Source organism: Mytilus californianus, unplaced genomic scaffold (assembly GCF_021869535.1).
Source record: "Mytilus californianus isolate M0D057914Y unplaced genomic scaffold, xbMytCali1.0.p SCAF_1, whole genome shotgun sequence".
NCBI classification, from domain to species: Eukaryota; Metazoa; Mollusca; class Bivalvia; order Mytilida; family Mytilidae; genus Mytilus; species Mytilus californianus.
The window spans coordinates 39,228,130-39,251,628 of NW_026262581.1; the positions used below are offsets into that span (position 1 = coordinate 39,228,130).

At 33.7% G+C, this 23,499-nt stretch overlaps 1 protein-coding gene across 1 annotated transcript in view; it reads right to left on the reverse strand.

Annotated features, from left to right (window-relative positions):
• The window catches only part of LOC127702350 (signal peptide, CUB and EGF-like domain-containing protein 2), a 239,303-nt gene that overhangs the window by 101,748 nt on the left and 114,056 nt on the right, over positions 1 to 23,499 (reverse strand). Inside the window, exons 7-8 of the mRNA XM_052206494.1 lie at positions 20,944 to 21,005; positions 16,686 to 16,798 (exon numbers count right to left, since the gene is read on the reverse strand). Of these exons, the coding sequence (XP_052062454.1) occupies positions 16,686 to 16,798; positions 20,944 to 21,005 (175 nt within the window). The remainder of the gene's footprint in view (positions 1 to 16,685; positions 16,799 to 20,943; positions 21,006 to 23,499) is intronic.

Here is a 23,499-nt window from a genome sequence, read left to right on the forward strand (position 1 = left end):
ATACAAAATATCATTGATCTATCATAAGTAGATCCTATCAAACTAACTTAAGCAGAAAACTTAACATTGAAAATTGCTTATTAATTCAAAGTCACTAGACCGTGTTCTAGGGAACAGGGCCTCAAAATAGTGGTCAAACTGATATGTACTGATAGCAATGCAACTTCATACAAAATATCATTGATCTATCACAAGTAGATCCTATCAAACTAACTTATCAAACTAACTTAAGCAGAAAACTTAACACTGAAAATTGCTAATTAATTCAAAGTCACTAGACCATGTCCTAGGGGGAAGGGCCTCAAAATAGTCGCCAAACTCATACGTACGGATACTAATGTAACTTTATTCTAAATATCAATGATCTGTTACAAGTAGTTCCCATCAAACTAAATTAAGCAGAAAACTTAACAATTGTTGACGCCGTCGTCGCAGAAGCTGTCGCCGTCGCCGGAAAAGCAATCCCTATGTCTCGCTTTCCGCGACTTTCGTCGCAGCGAGACAAAAACGGGATGCTATTAAGTATGGCAGAACGGCAAGAAGTGTTCCACATCTGGCACCCGTCATGTTGCTCATGGTAATAAACAATTCGATAATTAGTCGCATCTGGTGTTTTCCTTATCATGGAAAAAAGGACGTGATTGTGGTCATGACAATTAGAACACATCCGTGGTCATTTGTGACACAGATTTCCGTAACGGTTAATCAGCTCGTGACAGCTCAGCTCTTCTTGGCACCCTTAGTTCAATAGCACGCTTGTAAGCAGCAAAGCTTTTTCAATGAACTATTTATAGCAATAATCAGTTGTCGTTGGTTCATGTCTGTCATATTTGGTTTTCGTAAATTTTTTTGTTATAAATTAGGCCGTTAGTTTTCTCAATTGAATTGTTTCATATTTCATGTCAGGGCCTTTTACAGCCGACTATACAATATGGGTTTTTCTCATTGTTGAAGGCCGTACGGTTGCCTATAATTGCTTACATCCACTTCATTTGAACTTTGGTGGATAGTTGTCTGATTGGCAATCATACCACATCTCCTTATTTTTATATTTAACAATTAAAAGAAATGGGAATATTTCCTCAATTACATATTAGTGACTGTGAATTCGCCAAAAAAATTTAGAAAATAGCAAGAGACAATCTAAAACAATTGAAGAAAGATGGAAAACACCATCCTAAATATAAAAAAAAAATGCATAATAGACAATGTCAACAAAACACTACATAGAAAGCAAAACAAAAACCACGTGATGGTGGTGGTCTATTAATTTATGTCAAAGATTCTATTTCAGTTAAAAATCGACCCAATTTATCGGTAAATACTTTAGAAACTTTCTCGTTAGAAATAGAATTACCAAAATTAAAACCTTTCTTAATTTGTTGTTGATAGACCACCAAATCCCCTCAGTCATTGGTAGATCTTTTTGAGGAGGAATTTGATACAGCTCTTTCAGATAATTAAAGAGATTATTTTAATGGGAGACTTTAATATCGATTTGATAAAAATTGAAAATAAAAAATGGATGAATTTCATAAACCATTTTAATCTGCAACAACTAGTTAACACTGCAACACGTATTTGTGAAAGATCAGAGACTCTTATTGATCATACATGTATGTACACTACTAATCCTGAGTATATTACGCCTTGTCATGTTCCCTCGTATGCTTTAAGCGAAAACTACTCTGTATCCTTAAATAGAAAAATCAATATAAAGGTGAAGAAGGGAAATCATATCGAAATAAAATACAGGTGTTTCAAACATTGTAATGAAGATGCCTTTTGTGCAGACTTACTTCAAATCCCATTTCATATAGTTAAATGGAAGATGATATTGATCTTGCTGTCGACAAAGTTATTGACAAGCAACAATGAAAATTAAAAGAGTCAAATCATTTAAACAAGCAGAATGATTCAATGAAGAAATTAAAAATTCCATTCAATACATAAATATGTATCATTAAAAAAAGACTGGGTAAACTTTAAAAAGTGGAGAACTAAAACGTCGTTAATATTATATGCAAAAAAGGAATATTATCAAAACGCTAGAATCTAATTCATAACAGTGTAGACGAGACCATTCGTTGGCGCGCTCAATTCTCCAATTAACTGGATCAGATCAGGTAACCGTTTGTCTGTTACGCCTACTTTTAAAATACGTTGTTTACACAAGGGACATTTAAACGTACGGGGTCACCAAAGGTTTCTCAACGCCTGAAAACAAGTAACTAAAAAAAAATACTACAGACGTATTGATTAACATTGAATATTTTGACATTCTTCACCGACAATCGATAATCAAATTATGTATCATACCGCACGTTCTTTAAACATTAAAATAAAATTTCACTAGCTTCAAAAGTAGTAATGAATGTGTAAGCAATAACCTTTTTCTAACTAAAAAGCGATTTTCCAATTGTCGCTTTCTAAAATTTGTACTGGCTCTTCGTATCTTTTAACTTTTCTAAAAGTATTCATTTTTCGAACGAATAAATGATAACTTTAATGGTACAATTAAAAAAAAAAAAAAAAATATATTTTCGTACGGTCTTTATTGTACTTGCAAAATATAGGACAGTAAAAAGCTACATGTATTTAGACCTACCTTAATACAATTTGCATTTACTTTATGAAATAGTAATCTTTAAATTAAATATCTAAATATAATTAATTGTTGAATGAATTTATTTACTGGAAAGCTAGAATTCAAATTAGTTGGTCCAACGTTCTACTGATTGACCCAGCATTCGGACTTGATTATTCAGAATAATACATTATAGTTTGATGAATGGCAAAATGGAATCTTTCTGCTAACCACTTTATTTGATGAAAACCCATGCTTTGTTGCAGAACCGTATTCCTGGCTAGGGTGAAAAATTTTGTCCTGCATTTTTTTTGGTTTAGTTGTAATATCTGTCCTGCCTTTTTATTTTTCATTCTATTCGGTCCTGCCTTTTTTTTTATTAGTTTATCCTGACTTTTTTTTACATAAATTGTCATCCTGCCATTTTTTTTGCCAAGTTGCTCATCCTGCCTTTTTTTTTTTTAACTCAAAACTCCTTTCCTGCCTTTTTTTTCAAATTTCATCCTAGCCCCCCCCCCCCCCCCCCCCCCCTAAAAATCAAATGGTAGCTCCTTAATTCTAAATTGATATGAATTAGTTTTTTCACCATTTTTTTCCTGAATTATTGAGGACCGCTTAAAAAAAGTATGTATCCCCCGAAACATAAATACATTTAATCAGGACGGGTACACTATCATTCATTGGCATACTAATGTTCCCTCTAATATAATTGTTTGATTGCATGATAAGCAATATTCATTGACTAACAGAATTGACCAATCCATTGAATGGGTTGCAATGCATGATGGACTACTACGTACTTTATCAAGAACACGCGTATTTTTCAGTGACCTTCAACTCACTTTTTCTTCTTTTGTGTCTACGTTTTTATATTAATCATAAGTTGTATGCTCAGATAGATCTTCATTCATAGTTAATGCATATACTTTTTAGATGTCCTACTCCTAACTTTTTAGATGTCCTACTCCTAACGTTGTCTAGTTCCGAATGAAACGAGGTCATTCATGTCAAACCGCCCTTACTAAACTAATTGATGAACGGTTAAAATATTTAGATAACGGAGAAATAGTTGGTACTGTGTTTTTGGAGTTCAGTAAGGCCTTTGATCTTATTAACCAAGATAAAATTAAGAATGGAAATGGGGAAAAAGCCATACTTTTAGAAAAGATAAAATTTTATCATATCGGTGAATATATGATAAATTGAATAATATCATATTTGTCTGAAAGACAACAAGATCAATACGCAACTAGAATTGCCTTTGCGAGCAATAGCGGATGTCACCCTGGTCTGCCAATTGCCACTAAACGGCAGCCATTTTGAAATAAGGATACATTGAATGAAAATAATATTATATGCATCACAACACATCATTCTGTGAAGTTTCAAAAAGTTTAAGGCATTTTCAAAATTTTCTCATTTGAACTGTTTCTATGGCAACGGCGGCCGTTTTGAAAGTTCCAAAGATGTATTGCATGTCTTCACATGCCAAGCAGCTTTCCACAAAGTTTCATTCAATTTAGAAGACTTTCCGATTTTTCACATTCTTTCTGTTTCCATGACAACGGCAGCCATCTTGGAAATGCCAACCCCCGATTGCACATCTACACATGGGCATTCACATTATGGTAAAGTTCCATCATCATTGGTCCATACAATTCCGGGAAATAGTCTGGACAAAAAAGTGTGGAATAATAATAAAGATATAATTAAAAAAAGAATGGAACAATAACAATATGTCACCCGACCTCCGTCAATGTGACATAAATATTAAATCTAATAACACGTTTGTAAAAAATGGAGTGCCTCGAAGTTCTATTCTAGGTCAACTATTATTTTTAATTTATATCAATGATTTACCACTTCATGTTAAACAATCCAACATGATTTATATGCCGATGATTCAACATTGCATTTTCATGATTAGAAAATTGAAAAAATTAACAGCAAATTGCAAAATGATTTAAATGCTGTACAATCTTGGTGTAACAATAACAGTATGACAATTAATGCATAAAAACAAAGTGTATGATATTAAGTTAAAAACAAAAACCTTACCTAACTATCAGAATAATGTATTACCATAAACGAGACCTGTATTGAGAATGTCCATTCATTCAAATAACTTGGAATTGACATTAATGAAAATTTAAGCTGGGAAGAACATGTTGATCGTATATGTAAGATTGTCTCATCTAAAATATCCTTTTGTATAAACTTAAATTGTTTTTTTATGGTAAGAATATGAAAACTTTATTAATTGTTGCCATTTAAATGTATGTATGAATGATTGATATATATATATATATTTATGTTATAATTTGATATATGAATCAGCAGTTAGTTTTCTCTTTTGAATTGTTTCACATTTTGCATGTCCGTGCCTTTTACAGCTAACTATACGGTATATGTTCCCCCTCATTATTGAAGGCCGTACGGTAACCTATATTTGCTTATATTCAATTCATTTGAACTCTGGTGGATAGTCGTATCATTAGCAATCACACCACGTCTAGTTATTTTTTTCTATATAAAATAGAAATAGGGACAGGATTGTAACATATCCGTAGTCATCTTGGACACAAGTCTCTCGTAACTGTGAACACTTGGTTCAATAATTGTCTTGTAAGTGTCAAAACCTGTATCAGGTAAATCCTAAAGCACGCAAGTCCTAGAATATTAAATTAACTGATATAATGTCAATGTGTAGATGCTGCTAGGTTGTTGCTACGTAAAAATCGAACGTTTGCCTTTGGAAAAGTACAGTCGTCTCTTTTGTCTTTAAGTTTAGTTCTCAACTGATCTATTAAGTCGAGTTTGAAATGTAAGTCAAGATATGTAGCATACCTAACAGTATTTACAGAATCGTGTTTACAAGTTAAATGAGATGTTATTATTTAGTGAAAAGAAATCGTTTATAGATCGTACCTTAAAATTTAAAGATATATTAATATAGTTTCTCATCGATCTTCTTGAAGGTTGACTCAAAAGAACACTATTTTGATTCGAACGCCACTGATGAGTATGTTAATCTATGTACGAAAATGCTCGCCTGGTCTACTAAATCCAAAGACTTGAAACTTTGATAGCTTCTTTTAAAAAAACATAAAGGAAAAAACAAGTCGGTAGGACGTGCACTGCTGGTTCATATACAAATACCGATTATTGGTTGAAATTGAACATTTTGATGAAATCATTTTCATTGAAGTACTTGTGATTTATATACAAAATGAATTTATAAAGCAAGATCCTAGGGTCTAAATGACCATCGTTTTTAGGAAACAAGGGTTGGGATATTTTTTCTTCTTTAGGTTTATGCGTATGTAAAGGCGGCGAAGTAAAATTGTTTCATGCCATTGAAACATAAAGATAATGACTTTGATTGTTTGATCTCTAAAAGAGTTTTGTCACAAAGTATAATTATTCATGGAGCTTATTTCCAAATATGAAGATGGTGAAACAAGTGGTTTATGTAAACATGTCGCCATAGAATTTATCATATAATACAGTATTACATTTGTTGGTGTCTTCCAGTTATTCCCACTTTTAAAAATCACTATTCCTTCTATTCCCACATGCAAATAACAATAGATGTTTTTATAAATAATATGTTTTTATAACATTCAAGGTTAATTAAAAGTCACCTGAAGTGGAAGGAGAATCAACGATACTACTAGCAAATTTTGACGACTTGAAACAAGGGCAGATAACAAAACAAGACAATGAAGCTTTCTATAAAGATGTCAAGAGAAGACACGACCATTGGTTGAATATCAGAGATAATAAGAAATTTCTCTACTCAGAACAACGAGTTAAAAACATAGATAGCTAGAAAGATCAATTTAAAGATGAATTCATATAAGTAAAGGGCGAGATAAGCCAAGGCCTTAAAAACTCTAATTTTGTTATACATTTTCCTTGTTAAGGGGCGAGTTAAACCTACCAATAAAAAAAAACCCCAAAAAAACCCAAAAAACTACAAGTAAAGTTCGTTACAAACAGATTTGGGAACCAAAACCTTGTCCACAATGGGTTTAATTTCCAGGCTTAGAACAAACCCAAAAGAATACAACACACTTAGCAGCTGCAAATATTATATATGGTGATGGTACATTTACTCCTGTCCAAGCTTATTCTACCAAGTATACACATTTCATGCAGTGGTTGACGGCGCAATGTATCCGCCAGTATACAGTTTACTTCCAGCCAAGAGCCAACTCGTATACACAAGGTTCCTTACTTTACTCAAAGATGTATGCCACCAACACCAACACCAACTACAACTACAGCCTACCACTATCTTCCTGGACTATGAAGCCGCCATCAGAAATGAAATGAAGCATATTCCGTATTTCCTGGCATCAACGCAAAAGGCTGTTTTCCACTTCACCCAAAGCATGTGGAGAAAAGCACTTGAAACAGGTCTGCAGGTTCCATACAAGGAAGACAACTACATTCATCAACTAGTACGCCGTTCCGCTGTCCTTCCACTGATACCTACTGCTGAGGTCGAAGATGTATGGTTGAATGCTCTTACAAACATAAATCAGGTCGATACAAACAATAAATACACTTCCTTTACAGACTATGTAACAACATACTGGGTAGAACAGAACAGACACTTATGGAACCACTACACAACACAAGGACCGAGGACTACTACTTATCTAGATGGATGGCACAGCAAGCTGAAGAAACTTGTCCATTACCCACATCCAAACACCTTTAAATCAAACTACTTAAACACGAGGAAGCTTTCAACGACCTGAACATGATCCAGTACACAGTCGGTGGGAAGAGAGTGGCCCAAAAGAGAAAGTACGTTGAAATCAACAACAGATTAGAAGATTTTAAGGTTAGACATCGTAACCAGGAAATAACGACCATACAGTTTGGTGATGCAGCATCCCACCTTCTTCACGTCGAAAAGATTTATGAACTTTAATAGACTTAAGTACAGTGACTTTGTAATTTATTTGCTACAATATGTGATTTTGTTTTAGTGCTTATGTATTGTACTTTCATTTGTTTTTATTTCTTTCATATATCAAGTAAAAATCAGAATTTATACATACGAAAATAACCAATTTACCTGTTCTCAATCAACACTTATCAATTAAATTTAATTAAACAATGTTATAATCCTTTGTTTGTACAAGTTTTGCACCTATTCCCACCTGTGCATTACATTTGCGCGCAGCTTTGATTACATTTGCGCGCATTCATTTTACAGGTAAACACAGGTAAATTATACTTATTTATTTAAATATTTACAAGTACTCCTCCCGTTAGTCTTGTTACCCTGATCACCAACGAGAAGAAAGAAAAGGCTAAAAAAAGAAAAAAGACCAACAGACAAACAATACTACACAAAACACACCATAGAAAAACTGAGCAACACGAACCCCACCAAAAACTGGGGGTAATCTCAGGTGCTCCGGAAGGGTAAGCAGATCCTGCTCCACATGTGGCACCCGTCGTGTTGCTCATGTTAGTACAAACCCGGTAATCAGTTTAATTCGGTAGGTCACATTCGGGGAAAAGGGGACGGGATTGTAGTTCTGGACATTTGGAACATATCCGCTATCATCTGTTTAAACGGATATTCCATAACGGTCAACCAACTCGTGATGGCGTCCGTAAAATTTACGTAGGGATGATTTCAACTTCATCACTTGGAACTCTTGATTTAATAGCTTCCTTGTGAGCAGCAACCCTCTATCAAGGAAATCATAATAGAAAAATACAAGCCCTGGAATATCGTATCAACTGGGAGATATATATACTCGGTATGCAGGCGTTGCTGGAATGTTGCTACATAGAAATGGAAAGTTCACAATTGGGAAGCTGAAATCGTCTCTTTTGTCGTAAAGTTTTGTTTTCAACCGACTCTCATTGTCAATTTCCAGATGTAAGTCAAGATATTAGGCAGACTTAATTGTATCTGTTGTATCCTTTATCTCAAGGTCGATGGGATAGATGCGTTCAACATATTCACCAAATTTTGAATTATTTAGTGAGGGAACATCATCTTTATAGCGGAAAGTAATGTTAAAGGATACTGCTAACTTCTTTTCTTTCTTCCTAAGAAGTTCTTGTATGAAGTCAGCCTCATATGAATAAAGGAACAAGTCGGCAAGAAGAGGGGCACAGTTGGTTCCCATGGGAATGCCGATTGTTTGTTGAAAAACACATCATCCAAACGTAGCAAATATGTTGTCAATCAAAAAATTAAGTATCTTGATAATGTCAGTTTCAGAGAATTTTTTGTTTGAATCAGAGTGAATATTTACAAAGTAGGATTTATCCCTCCCTTAGTCAAGATACTTGTATCTATGTTGGCAATTCTCTTTTATAAAACAAAGCAGGACCAACTCTTTCAATTTGTCTTTTAGTTTGGAATGGGGAATACAAGTGTAAAGTGTATACAAGTCAAATGTTTTAATACTATTGCAAGATAAAAGAGTCTTAGATTGTATGTACTCTAAAAGATCTTTGGATTTATTTTGTATCCACATCTGATTCACGCCACCTCTAGAATAGGTAATTTTACAATAACTTTGAAGCCCAACTTGATTGCTGATAAAATTTATGTTAATAATTTAGAAAGAGGTTTCGTGGAGCACTTGGAAGACCCAGCAATATAACGTTGTTTGTAAGGACATGTAGTTTAGGTATCCAATACAGTGATGGAAGATCCAGTTCTTCATCTTTGGTTGAAATTCCAAAGGAACATAGAACAGACCTATGATTATCTAAGTATGATCTCCTCTTTGGTCAATGTCGTGGGGGTATATGTTGAGTTTCCAAGTGAATTGTCAATACCTAAATCATTTATCAAGCAGTTTATGTAATGTGATTTACACACAAAAAATATGTTGTTTGGGGCTTTATCTGCAGGGACAACAACATATTTGTCATGGAGGTAGGACAAGTGTTTTGCAACATTTGGGTCTTTAAAGATTGATGTAGCATGGATATTCATAGACCCATTCATTTTCTTAATTCTGATTTGTATCAACGACCTCACAGCCTTAATCCATTCGGAAGGAGTATCTACGTCTTCTTTCTCTCGTTTAACCCATTGCCTGGCACCAGCCCAGTAGTCAGCACTTCGGTGTTGACATGAATATCAATTATATGGTCATTTTTATAAATTTACGTTGGTGTTGCAAAAGCATGAATTATTCGAAATACTAAGGATTTTCTTGTTCCAGGCATGGATTACCTTAGCCTTATTTGGCACAACTTTTTGGAATTTTTGGTCCTCAATGCTCTTCAACTTTGCACTTGTCTTGGCTTTCTAACTGTTTTGATCTGAGCGTCACTGATGAGTCTAATGTAGACGAAACGCGCGTCTGGCGTATCAAATTATAAGCCTGGTAACTTTGATAACTATAAATACAATCCTCGACTGAATCCATCAGTATTTTGAAGTTGTGTTTCCAATTGATGGATTTAGCCTCACGATATTTCGGGCCTTTGGATAACACATTTCGAAGAGAAGTGTTAGTGACAATGTTTAGGCCACCAGTAATAACGTGGCCAGCCGGATTATATATGAATGCGGAATTAACACAGGTGCTATCAGGATGTTTAGAACACGTGTTTGTAATTGAAAATTTTAGTTGCAATTGGTTTGGTCATGGAAGTATTATATTGATCAATATAATACTTCTATGGTTTGGTATAGGTATAAGAAATGATAGGTACAGACTGATCTTTAACATAGGAAGGTATTTTGGAGTGAACTGATTTATGATGAAGGATATTGCCCAAGTTGATGGCATCGAGACCTTTGTTGGCAAAGGAAAGTTAAAGAAAGGATCTTTTTTCCTTTTCATCTTTTCTAATGCGAACTGGTTTGAAAAGTCTGTGACTTGCAATATCCGAAATGATAGCTGTAAGTTTGTATATGTTTGAATGAGGGTTTTTAACAGTTGGTTTCAAACATAAGTTGTACAGAGAATGAAGTTTAGAAAGGGGTAATTAATAAAGCTTCGTGCGAATATGATGAATACCTAACGGCTTTTGTATAAACGGCATCAGGTCATTAATAGAGACATCATGGATAGTAGGTGATGTATAATGACCATGACTGCGTTTACGTCGAGGAGTAGAGTTGAAAATGTTCATCACATTCACCGAGCTACAGGAAGGACTAGATAAAATACCTATAATATCAACTTTGCCATTGCAGCCATATGGTGTCGCAGTTCCCAATTGTCGAATCCAGTAGTCTTTCTTGCTTACGGAGAGGTGTTGCAAGATGAGGATTTTTAGTCCTGTGGTATATTTTGTCGATGATGCGAACTTGCATAGAAAGGATTGAATGATCAGACTGTTTAAAATGCTGGTAAACAATATTAATGTCGCTTGTATTGTTGTTGATGTGTGATCTATGGCCGCACATACGTTTATTTGGCCTTCCTTTCGTTTCACTGACATATACCAATCCGCAAAGGTTACACTCTAATCCGTAGACGACATTTGTTGATTTACAATTCAGATCATCGTAGCTTCTGGTAAAATAAGACTGTTTAGTTAAATTGCTAGTGATTTGAGCATCTGTTATTAAAATTTTACATGTTTTGCAGTTTTTGGTTTTACATTTCGAAATGAGACAGTGTTTTTCAGAGTCATTAAAATCCAAAATGTCTTGTAGAAGAACTGAACACGGCTGCGAACGTAGATTATTGCTGTTGTCATTAGTATGATTATCTGAATGTGTCATGTTAGGGATATTTGTCATGTCTGGTGATGAGGGGACACCTGCCATATCAGATGACACCGTGTCCATGGTGACGTCTTTTTCGGACCTTTTTATACGGGGCGACGTCCGAGCCAGTATTCTGTTTGATCTTCGTAAATTCATGCATATTATGCTACTGGGCGGGTGATGTCCTCGGGGAGAAAATGTCCACCAGCAGAGACATCGACCCAGTGGTTGTAAAAGAGAGGCGAAAGATCGTCCAACTGATATGAACTGATAGTAATGCAACTTTATAGAAAATATCATTGATCTACCACACGTAGTTCTTATCAAACTGACTTAAGTAGAAACATGACTTCAGAAGAAACATTGATCTATCATAAGAAGTTCCTATCAAACTGACTTAAGCAGAAAACTTGAAAATTGCTTATTAATTCAAAGTCACTGGACCATGACCTAGGGGGCAGGGCCTCAAAATAGTCGTAAAACTGATATGTACTGATAGTAATGCAACTTTATAGAAAATATCATTGATCGATCACAAGTAGTTCTTATCAAACTAACTTTAGCAGAAAACTTAACATTGAAAATTGCTTATTAATTAAAAGTCGCTGGACCTCGAGATAGCCATCAAACTGATATGAACTGCTAGTAATGCAACTTTATAGAAATATCATTGATATATCACAAGTAGTTCCTATCAAACTAACTTAAGCAGAAAACTTAACATTGAAAATTGCTAATCAATTAAAAGTCGCTGGACCTCGAAATAGCCATCAAACTGATATGAACTGATAGTAATGCAACTTTATAGAAAATATCATTGATCTATCACAAGTAGTTCCTATCAAACTAACTTAAGCAGAAAATTTAATAATTGTTGACGCCGACGTCGACAGATAAGCAATACCTATGTCTCCCCGTCTGCGAGTTTCGTCGCAGGCGAGACAAAAACTATAATAGATAGATATAACATTATAAAGCAAAAGTGACCAGCACGACAGGATCTACAAATAAGTCAAATGGCCGAAATCTTCAGTCGACTTCTTATTAGAGTTATTGCACTTTAATGACGATTTTTACCAATTTTTCGTTTTTGCCTTATATCTTAAAATCTGTAATAGACAAATAGAAACATTAAAAAGGAAAAAAATATCAGCAGGATAAGATCTACAAATATGTCCATATGACTGAATTTGTCAGTTTATTCTTAATAGAGTTACTCTTTAATGATGATTTTTACTAAAAAGTGGCCATTGTTGAAGAAGCAGGTGAGCGACACGGGCTCTTTAGAGCATTTATTTTACATCCTTCGACGATCATGCGCCTAGCATGTAAAGCAAGGTTCTAACCACTACACCAGATCCAATCCTCAAAAGATGAAGTTTCTCTGGGTAGTGTTACCTTTGCTTGTCTCGAAAGCTTTCTAATTAGTACTTGACTGTTAAATACAAAGTGATGATTTCAATCCGATGCAGACATATCATGGATCTATATATAATTCATATATAGATACCATTACAATTTTAAATTGTATTGATAGATTATCTGCCTATGTTAGTGTCTTTACACCAAGATGTCGTTAAATGAAATTGGATACCCTGCATTTATCATGCTTTTCAATAATATATGATCAAATCGCTGAAAGACCCCCTGCTAAATTATTGAAAACTATCATTCTGCATTGACAATAATATCTTGGTGTAAATTAGATACACCCATTCGGGATAATGCCCTCAAGTTGTATCTAAAGATGTTTTGTAGTTGTGGATTTGGAATGAAACCTTAATTGCGTCTATCTTTCTGTCATCAAATTGATACCATATCACTGCTTTCGTATGGCAATATGAATCTCTGTATTATCTTGTCTTTTCTGGTTTAATTGCCAAAATGTTTAATTTTTTGCTGATAAATGATTACCCTTCTATGATATGTAAGTAAAGTTTAAAACAGACCCATATCAGCCAAATCATGTTTGCACGCATTACTCAGTGCATGCACACGCGTACAATAAAATCTTCAAGGTACTATGGTGTATACCAATAAAAACATTATATTGAAAGATAACATGAACTATAACTTTGAAATATAACACTTGTAAAGTTTACAGCTTTTTCGTTATTGACATGTATAACATATAATCGTATAAATTTCCATCTAAAATGAAAATAACAATTTATTAGTTTGGGGCATCCATAGCTCTTTTCTGGATTTATCTTTAATCAATTGACATATAGAAAAGCGCTTCGGACGCATGTGATTTATAAAAAAAATGTTGTTTACATTTTTTTAAGGAATTCATTTTTTTTCCGAAATTTTTGTCGTTTTTCGTTTTATAGTACCGATGCAGTGTGCTACTTCATCTTCTTGCTTTCGACCAGCTGATTTATTGAAATTATTTTGCAGTCCATCCGAACTTTTTAACTTATTTATATTTCCTGCGTAGTTATCTAATATACATCTTCATGTGCCCCGTGATTGTTTAAAAATTGTTTTTTGTATTTAACAGTGAGCTTGTCGGGTAGTTCATGCCAGGATATAGATATTAGATTTCTACAAAATATAATTAAGGTCTTTCCTTTACGTGAGGAAAGACCTCACTGTATTTCTAATGTTTTTTTTTTCTTCCAACATTTTTTTGACATGTCCTCCCCCCGTTTCTATTGAAGTTATCAAATTTGGACCATCGATAGACCTCATCATGAAGTATTACCAGATGAGGCTGTGTAGGATTTCATCATCACCTTTAGAAGTTATCTCCCTTTTATTTATTTTTTTCGACATGCCCCCCCCTCGTTGTTTTTGAAGATATCATGACCTTATTTGGACAATAGGTAGATCTCACCATGCAGTATTACCAGATGAGGCTGCGTAGGATTTCATCATCCAATTTGAGAGTTATATCCCATTGAAACAATTTCTTTTAATTGCATTTTTCTTAAAAATTATTACAGATAGAATCTATTTGAAAATGGCAACATATACAGGAACAGATGGCAATGCTAATAACATAAACATTTATTTTGTTATCGACCCTTATATGAGTTATTTCCCTTGAAATATTATACACAATTTTTGAAAAATTATATTTCGAGAACTGGAAGTCGTGGAGACTTGGGACCTTCACCAGTAATCTTTAGTTCATGTGACCTTTATTTGCACTCCTAGTCAAAGGTCACCGAGTGCAAAAAAGTTTTCACGCTGAAATTTCAAGCTTACATATTAAGAATACTATAAGAGATCGCTGCATACATATAGTGTATAAAATGTTCCTCTCGAAGAGCTCTACAGTTTATACATTAGGCTCAAAACTGTCCGACAATCCGTTCAAAAGTTACGACGAGATGATTCTTAAAAGTATAGTATTGTGTATATATCTTTGAAAAGGTAAACAGATATCAAGCTACTATAAATTGCAAAAAAATGATCAATATTTTAAGACCTTCAATTTGAGGTCAATGTCAAGGTCATGATGAAATTTTACTTGACCTTCAAAGTGTTCTTTGACCTTGACCTTGTGACATTTGAAAGGTTAAGTGGTCTTGAGTTGAATGGTGGTAGTCCCATGTCTCTACGACCTCTGGTTCTCAAGTTTGGTATTGCATCATATATTTGATTATTCTGTCCAATGTTTTTGTTACAGTGTTGTACGTAATCTGCAGAACATTTTTCACTTAGAAGATTTGAGATATATGTTTTAGAGATATTGCAGTTTGAAATTTTGTGAGGGGGGGGGGGGGGGGCAAACATTTCTGAATCAACATCAGCTAGCCACCTGAAATTTTCAGAAATTAAAGAGTTTAACATGGTTATATGTTTGACTAAATACCAAAAACATATGATAAACAAGAATGTGTCCATAGTACACGAATGCCCCACTCGCACTATCATTTTCTATGTTCAGTGGACCGTGAATCTGGGGTAAAAACTGTAATTTGGCATTAAAATTAGAAAGATCATATCATAGGGAACATGTGTACTAAGTTTCAAGTTGATTGGACTTCAACTTCATCAAAAACTACCTTGACCAAAAACTTTAACCTGAAGCGGGACAGACGGACGAACGGACGGACGGACGAACGAATGGACGCACAGACCGAAAAATATAATACCCCTCTACTATCGTAGGTGGGGGCATAAAAACAAAGAAAAATAAGCAGTTTGAAATTTTCATATTTCACATTGACTTTGTAAGTTCTATTTATAAAATTGATATTGCATCATGTTTTGGACTTTGTTAAATGGGGTCATGTGACATATGAAATTAAACATCCAAATGAGGTTTGTTCAAAAATGAAAAATTTAAACCCTCTTTTCCTGCCTAAAGAGGAGGGTGGGATCATTAAGTGCAAATATTAAAATTTCACAGATGGTAAGGTTGTCGCATATCAAATGAAAGTCCATAAAGCGTACATTTCAAATATCAAATTTATGTCCCCAAGTTTGGTGGGGTCATTGAGTGCAAAAAATAAATTGTCTTCTAAGGTAAGGTTGTCGTATATCAAATGAAAGGTCATAATGTGTACATTTCATTTATCAAATTTAAAAAGTCAAAATATGTGTTCATAAAATAAAATATATGTTTATAAAAAATAAATATACTTTAATAAAAACAAATAATTGTTCATAAAAACTAAATATGTATTCATAAAAACAAAATATGTAGGGGGCCTATTTAAAACATCAAAATATGTGTTCATAAAATAAGATATATGTTACGTTCAATAATTTGCATCATGGGATGCCCTGTATGTATGTACGTTAATTCCTCCGTTATGTGGAGCACCCCTCGAGGGCTGCGAGGGTACAGTGGAATCCGTGTACACTCCCTATGATGATTAATGGAGATGCGCCACTTACTTATACACAACCCACCACAACGGACCCAACACCATATGAGTGTTAGGACACCCGGAAGGCTGTTATCATGGTGGGGGAAGCCAAGGTACTCGGAGACAATCACCGGGCTCCTCATCGGAAACAGACGAACCGAAGAGATATCTGCAGACTGATCTCCAGATCAAAACCGGGGGCCACTTTGACCAACCGAGGCTCCCAAAGTCCCAATTTTAGTTTAAACTCGGGTCTGGTACCAGAGATGTGTGTGGGAGGGAGAAAATCACCCGTCTATATATATTTTTTATGCATATATATTTTATTTCATGAACCCATATTTTGACTTTTTAAATATACATTTTGTTTTTATAAACACATATGTTAGTTCTTGTGAATATTGCAACGTTTGACACACCATAACTGCCTATATCACCCATAATAATTTAATTCAAAATCCTTAACTCTTTCTTGGAATCAATAATGGCACTAGAAATTGGTTGGTCATACAAAAAATTTAAAGCATGGTACTAGTAACCCAGAAAAACTTACGAATAACTGGTACTTATCTGACAACACTGTTGGACATTTGATGCATTGTAATTACAGTAAGTGTTGACAATGTCTGCAACCAGTTGTTTAAATGGAGTTTCCACACTATTCAGCTGTAATACATTAAAAAATTTTGATATGAAAAATTACAAAATGTTTTCGCTATAGCATAACCATAATCCTGTAATATTTATAAAAATACTATAACTGGTATGATTTTAACAATGTATCGGTATCGCACCTTCATAAAAGAAATACCTAAACCAATTTTCATTTCTTCACTGTATACACCAGAACGCATATGACTACAAGCACGTTACTGTGACAGAGCTGGAAATTAGATATAACCCAACATAAGCAATGAATTATAATTATTTTCTCGATCCTTATATTATATAATTATATATATCAAAATAAAGCGTTAGGAATAAAGAATACTATTGTTGCATTATTTTTATAATATTTTAAGGTTTGATGTGCATTTCATTGCATTTAATTGTCTTCTGCAATAAAAAAAAAACGTCCTGTCAGATGTAACATTTTTCGTCAAATTTGTCAAAATTTCGGAAAAAGCGCATAAACGAGTAACACAAAAGCACAAAAGCACTCCAAGAAGGTTCACGTCATAATATAGTATGGATCAACGTCATATAGTAATGGAAGCTTTCCGTTGAAGTTTCAATGTTTTCTATCCAATTCTAAAGATCCAACAAATATGTCAGATATTTAACAGAATTAAAAAAAGTCAAAGAAAGTGGTTAAATACTAAAGGTAAGTTGTTTTCTATATATGATTACAAAGTTCTATGTTTGACAAAACCGGTAAACAAATTTCATAGAGAAATTTTGAAAATTAAAGAAACGGGCATGAAGATGCCAGGTCTGAATGAAATGTCCACTTCTTACTTTTGTTCGACAAAAAACGTTCTGGGTATCATTAAAGCACACACAAAAAAGCACACATAAACATCTTTGAGTTTTGCAGCTGATATATAGTTAGTTCTCATCAAGCGGAAAAATCTAACACCCAAACTTTCATACTAAGTATCTTATTCTAAAACCGAACCCAACATGAAATAAATACAAAGTCTGAATAGAATGTCCATGTATAAGTTTTAACGTCAAATACATTTTTCACCAAATTTTGACGCAATGAACGTCATTTTTTTTATGTGATCAGCATGTTTTAAATATTTCAATACGAAAACTGAAAAAAGAAAAATGAAACAAAACCAAAACATAACAACACATACCATTTATACAGACACATTTTGGAGGCCAGACACACTTAATTATTAGTTCTTTCGATTGTGAAAAGACGAATCCCGACAGATTTCGGCGCGGTCTTTATAGTAATTAAAAAAAGGGATCAATGAAAGTTTATCATTTCTTACCTTATAATATGTGTTTTATTTTATACATAAATGTAGCAATAAATGCGATGTCACGTGGGACGCGGCAGTTCGTTTATAATTAAACACGAAAATATTTTTTGTTATCAATATGATTGATTTACCGTGTTTAAATGATGTTTAAGTTTTGAATCATCTTTTATATACATTAAGCAATACCATACATATATTTAATGTATTTTTTAGGATGACCCTTATTTCGAAAATAAACAATTTTGAAAAAGCTGCATACTGCAAGGAACTGAAAAAAAGAAAGAAATCAGAAAATAATAACAAGTACTACGTTAACAATTCGGAAAAAATATAAAACAAAAAAAGTTATTGAATACAGTCAAATCACAGATGCAATTATATATACTTGAAATACAATCACAATTTTATCAAACCTTGATTTTTCATTCGGATAAATAAAGAAATTTAGATATGGACCAAGGCCAAGACAAAAAGATAAGTTACCCTCATCAACATTTTGGTATACGACATCATGTAAAACAATATCGTTTGGGTACATATAAGGCCTGAGTTGACATCTAAAAAGTAATGACAAGTTTCGTCTTCATATAAAACTCATCAGTGGCGCTCGAATTACAACAGTTGGAAGGCTAAATCAAATACGAAGTCAGTATTTGATCTTCGCTGTAGATCCTTGAAAAGTAATCTGATTTTTTCTGGACTAATATTTGAAGAGGAAAACAAATTTGATGAAATCTCCGGACTTTTTTGTTTATCGAAATTGGATTAAAACCAAAAGTAGGAAATGCACATAGATTTGGAAAACCAGGACTTTGGAGGAGTTAGACTAATGTTGCACAATTCTTATTTATGTAAGATGTTGGATGATATTTGAATAGAAACTCTAAAGAGCCTTTGTCGTTCCCCTAGATCTAGATCCACTCCCCTACATTGTAGACTGGAATATATTTCATAACTAAAAGCTCCCTTTTTTGTTAATCTCGTATTGCTATTTATTTTTTTCTGTTTAGTTTCTCTCGATGTTTTTGCTAAACACACAAAAAGAATGAAAATCATCATTCAATGGCAGCAATTCCTATAAGACGTGACCTTACTATCTTGGCTTTCTCGACTTTTTTGTTTATCACGTCGTGCTGATCATTTTTACTGCTTCTAATTTCTCTCTATCGTCTATAGTTTTTTTTGCCTATAACGCAATACGATAAAATCGTGATTTCTGGGCAATAACTCAAATGAGGATTGAACTGACAATTTTTACTATTTTACCTATATGTAGAACTTGTCTTGCTGAATATTTTTCGTATTGAAAGGTTTCTCTATTATAGTTTTCAAGACAATAGGCAAACATGCATAGAAATGGTGAAGAAAAATCATCATTTAAGGGCGATTTGACCATTCGAACATGTTGCCTTACTTGGAGATCTTGTCTTGCTCATCCTTTGTGCATTTTAAAGAAACATTCATGAAAATTGTCATTTAAGGGCAATTACTCCTATAAGAAGCCGTCTGACGATTTCGTTCATTGCCTACTTATTTCTAAATCATGTCTTGTTGATCATGTTTGTTATTTTAAGTTTCTCTCTTTCTATTAAAGTTTTTAAGTAATAGGCAAAATACAAAATAAATGGTAAAATTCAGCATTTAATGGCAATAACTCCTATAAGAAGTTGTCTGACAGTATTGATGCAAATGGACAGTAGGTAGATTTCAAGATTTTAAACATTTCAACCCCGTCAGATTTTCTTTTTCTATAGCGGTTTTCAAGATAACAAACAAAACTTGCAATTTACCCCTATGTTCTATTATTAACAATGTCGGTCATGTTGGTTGAAAGGTAGGAAAATCATATACTGTATTTTTATATAAATATATGCATGGGCTATGGGTGGCGCCAGGAAAAAACCCAACAAAAAACAGCCATGAATAGTCAAATTATTGAAAAAAAATATTTCCACTTCATGTTTCGGTTTGTACACACACACTATCAATTGTTTATTTTCATTATTGCAAAATTGATTTATTAAGAATTGAAATGCAAAATTCTAAGTCTTGTTATTAATTTTGAAAACCTCATAAATAGGGCCTTTTCCATTACCTGGAGTTTCTAGCTTTACTTTGTTGTATGTATCAAATACATTTGATGTTGATATCTGTACAACTGTCCTTAGTATAATGCAACTCCCACACTTTTTTTTTATCCTGGTTCAAATGTGAAAATACTGCAATTTCAGACGGATGGATACTCGACGGTAATGGGCATATACAAATAAAATTTATTTTTCATCCTTATCATTTTAGTTTGATATCTTAATTCTTTACCACAAGATATCAGTAAAACATATAGTATTAGGATACAAAATATCGGATCATGGGTTTTATGGTTTTAACTATTTTTTGTTCAAGTTACAGTTTTAGGTTTTTGTATTTACAAGTCATACTATGTTTCAGAAAAAAAAAAGAAATTTTTAAATGATCTGTTTATAAATGAACTACGAAAGGTTATGACTGAGATCAAAAAGGTAACTCAAAATATATTTTTCATAAATTTAAAAAGATTGATATATTCTGAGTATTTACCTAGATACTCAGAAAGCATATCACAGGGATACTTCACTTGAGCTTGGACAGTGAAGTATAATTGTAACAGGCAATCTGAAGAATAAAGAACATATATTTGTTGGAAAAAAATTGTTTTACAACAAACATAATGGCGTAACCAGATAGAGGATTCTGACTCATCTAAAATATCTGAATGATTTTGGATATTTGGTGCCAATTTATTAAATCCAACCAATAAGTTATAGCTTTTTTAAAAGTCACATTATGTTTTATGGAACTAGGAACTAGTGAATAGCATGGATCAATTGTCAGTACCTGATCTCTTGTTAAACCTTCAAGGTAAACAGTTACACCATAAAGCTGTTCATCAGATGTTGCTGAAAGATATAGATATGGAAAATTAAATAAATGATTCGGACAAGGGTTGCTTAAATTTTGTCCTGATTTTAAAAACTATATCATGCCCAATCCAAAAACAAAAATTACATCCTAAACATTTTGTTTGTGGTTTCATTTACACTCGATTTGATCTCTTTGGTTGGAAAACACTGAGAATCGCCTATTCTATACTATGCGATTCCTATTAAATTTGCTGGATGGTCGTATTTATAGACTTGTTTACACACACACATATATATATATATATATATATGTAAAAATGTGCAACCTGCTAACATCGATCGAACTTCAGATCTCGTTCAGGATCACAATCAAGAACCACCCAAAGAAAAGGGTATCAATTCGCAGATTTATTGAAATCTAGAAATGTTACACCATGGAAAAGAAATGTTAGAAGAGCTAAAAGAAACGGTAGAAACCGTACGCGCAACATTTGACACGCAAGAAACTACTGACCGAAAAAGTTTGTCCGAAAGAAATCATGACATGTAAACATCCAATCTTGGATATTCTCATCATCAGGGAAAATTAAAATATCATAACGGATCTATAAACAACCCAAAACTCAAATGCATTCTAAATCTAGTTCTTTTATTAGAGATATCCAACAAAATCCTGGTCCTCAACACCGAAATATCACCATAAATCTTTGCGGCTTGTGTGACAGACCTGTCACATGGTCATGCGAAGGTGTATGATGTGATGACTGCAATGTTTGGCATCGCAAATCATGTATTGGACTCTGTTTTAAGGACTATGAATTACTTCATAGATCAAACGTGCAGTGTCCATACATCTGGACTCGTTTACCTACCACAGTTTTGAACTTTATATAACAAAATGTTCTCACCACTCTCAAGAACCAACTTTTAAATAGATAGTGATCTCAATTCATCAGTTTTCAGTCCATTGCACACTAGTAGCCCAAAATCCATTGAAATGAGTAGATACAGTAGAAACGATAAAAAGAGCTGCAACCTTACAAATAGTACAACAAACGCCACTAATTCAAATGCATTTAAATTTCTACGTATAATGACGGTATACAAAAAAGCTGAACCATCTGCTTCCACTTACTACATCAAACCAGACATCATAGTTGGTACCGAATCTTAGCTAAAAGGAATTAAACCAGGGAAGCGAATGAAGAAAGACGCCATAAAATCATCTAAAGTTTTCCCAGAAAACTATAAAATCTACAGAAACGACACAGGCAGTCTTGGGGGCGGAGTATTTTTAGGAATACTCGATTATGTTATTTCAACTGAATTCATAGAACCCGTCACAGACGGCAAAATAGAATGGTCCAAAATCAAGTCGAAAACAGCAAAGACCTTTACATTGCATCATACTACATGCCTCATAGAAATATAAAATACATAATGAACCTGAAACTATCTCTAGAAAAGCTAACAATAGGAAAACCTAAACACATCATTATCGATGGTGATTTCAACTGCCCAGACATTGATTGGACCAACATGGAACTAAAAACAGGAGCATCAGACAAAGAAATACAACAGGCACTAATGAACCTATCTATAGTATACGGCCTTGTCCAAATCCATAACAAACCAACAAGAAAGGGAAACCTGCTGGTTTTGGTATTCACAAACAACCCGTCCCTTATTAAATCAACTGGCAATGCAAAAGGAATTTCAGGCCATGACATCGTCATTACAGATTATTCCTTGATAAAACCATACTACTGTAAGTAACACACACACAAACGATACATCTTTGGAAAAGCAAACTGGGATCAGATAAAAACCGACATAAATATAATAACAAAGGACATCTGTAATCATATAAATGAAATGCCAATAGACAAAACCTGGAAAACCTTAAAGAATGAAGTACAAGCATCAATCGACCTCGTTGTGTCATCTAAAATTATCAGGAAAAGCATTCAGTTCCATGGTTAAACAGATAATATACGTAAAATGCTCAAAAGAAAAGCAAGACTACACAAACATGCAAAGCAAACTGAAATCTACAAAGTATATAAACATTTACAAAAAGACTGCAAACGCCAATTCAGAAGTGCAGGATGGAATTAGATAAATGACATCATAAGTGCAGGATCCGAAAAAATAGTTCTAAACCATTCTGGAACTACGTGAAAGCAAAGAAACAAGACAACATTGGTACAGCACTGCTCAAGTCAAATGGAGGCCTTAAAATCGCCATCAAAGAAAAAGCAGAAATTTTAACAACCAGTTCAAATCCGTATTCGCAAAATTAGGTCCAAATTCACAAATACCAGAGCTGAAAAAAAGAACAACTTCAAATATTTCAAAATTGGACATAACTTAAAAATAAAAATATAAATCCATCAAAAGCCATGGGGCCAGACGGAATTCCAAACACCGTTCTAAAAAAATGTGCAGAAGAACTGGAACCGCCATCTTTCAACATTCAATAAATAGCAGCATCCTACCTGAAGATTGATTAAGTACAAACATAGCCCCA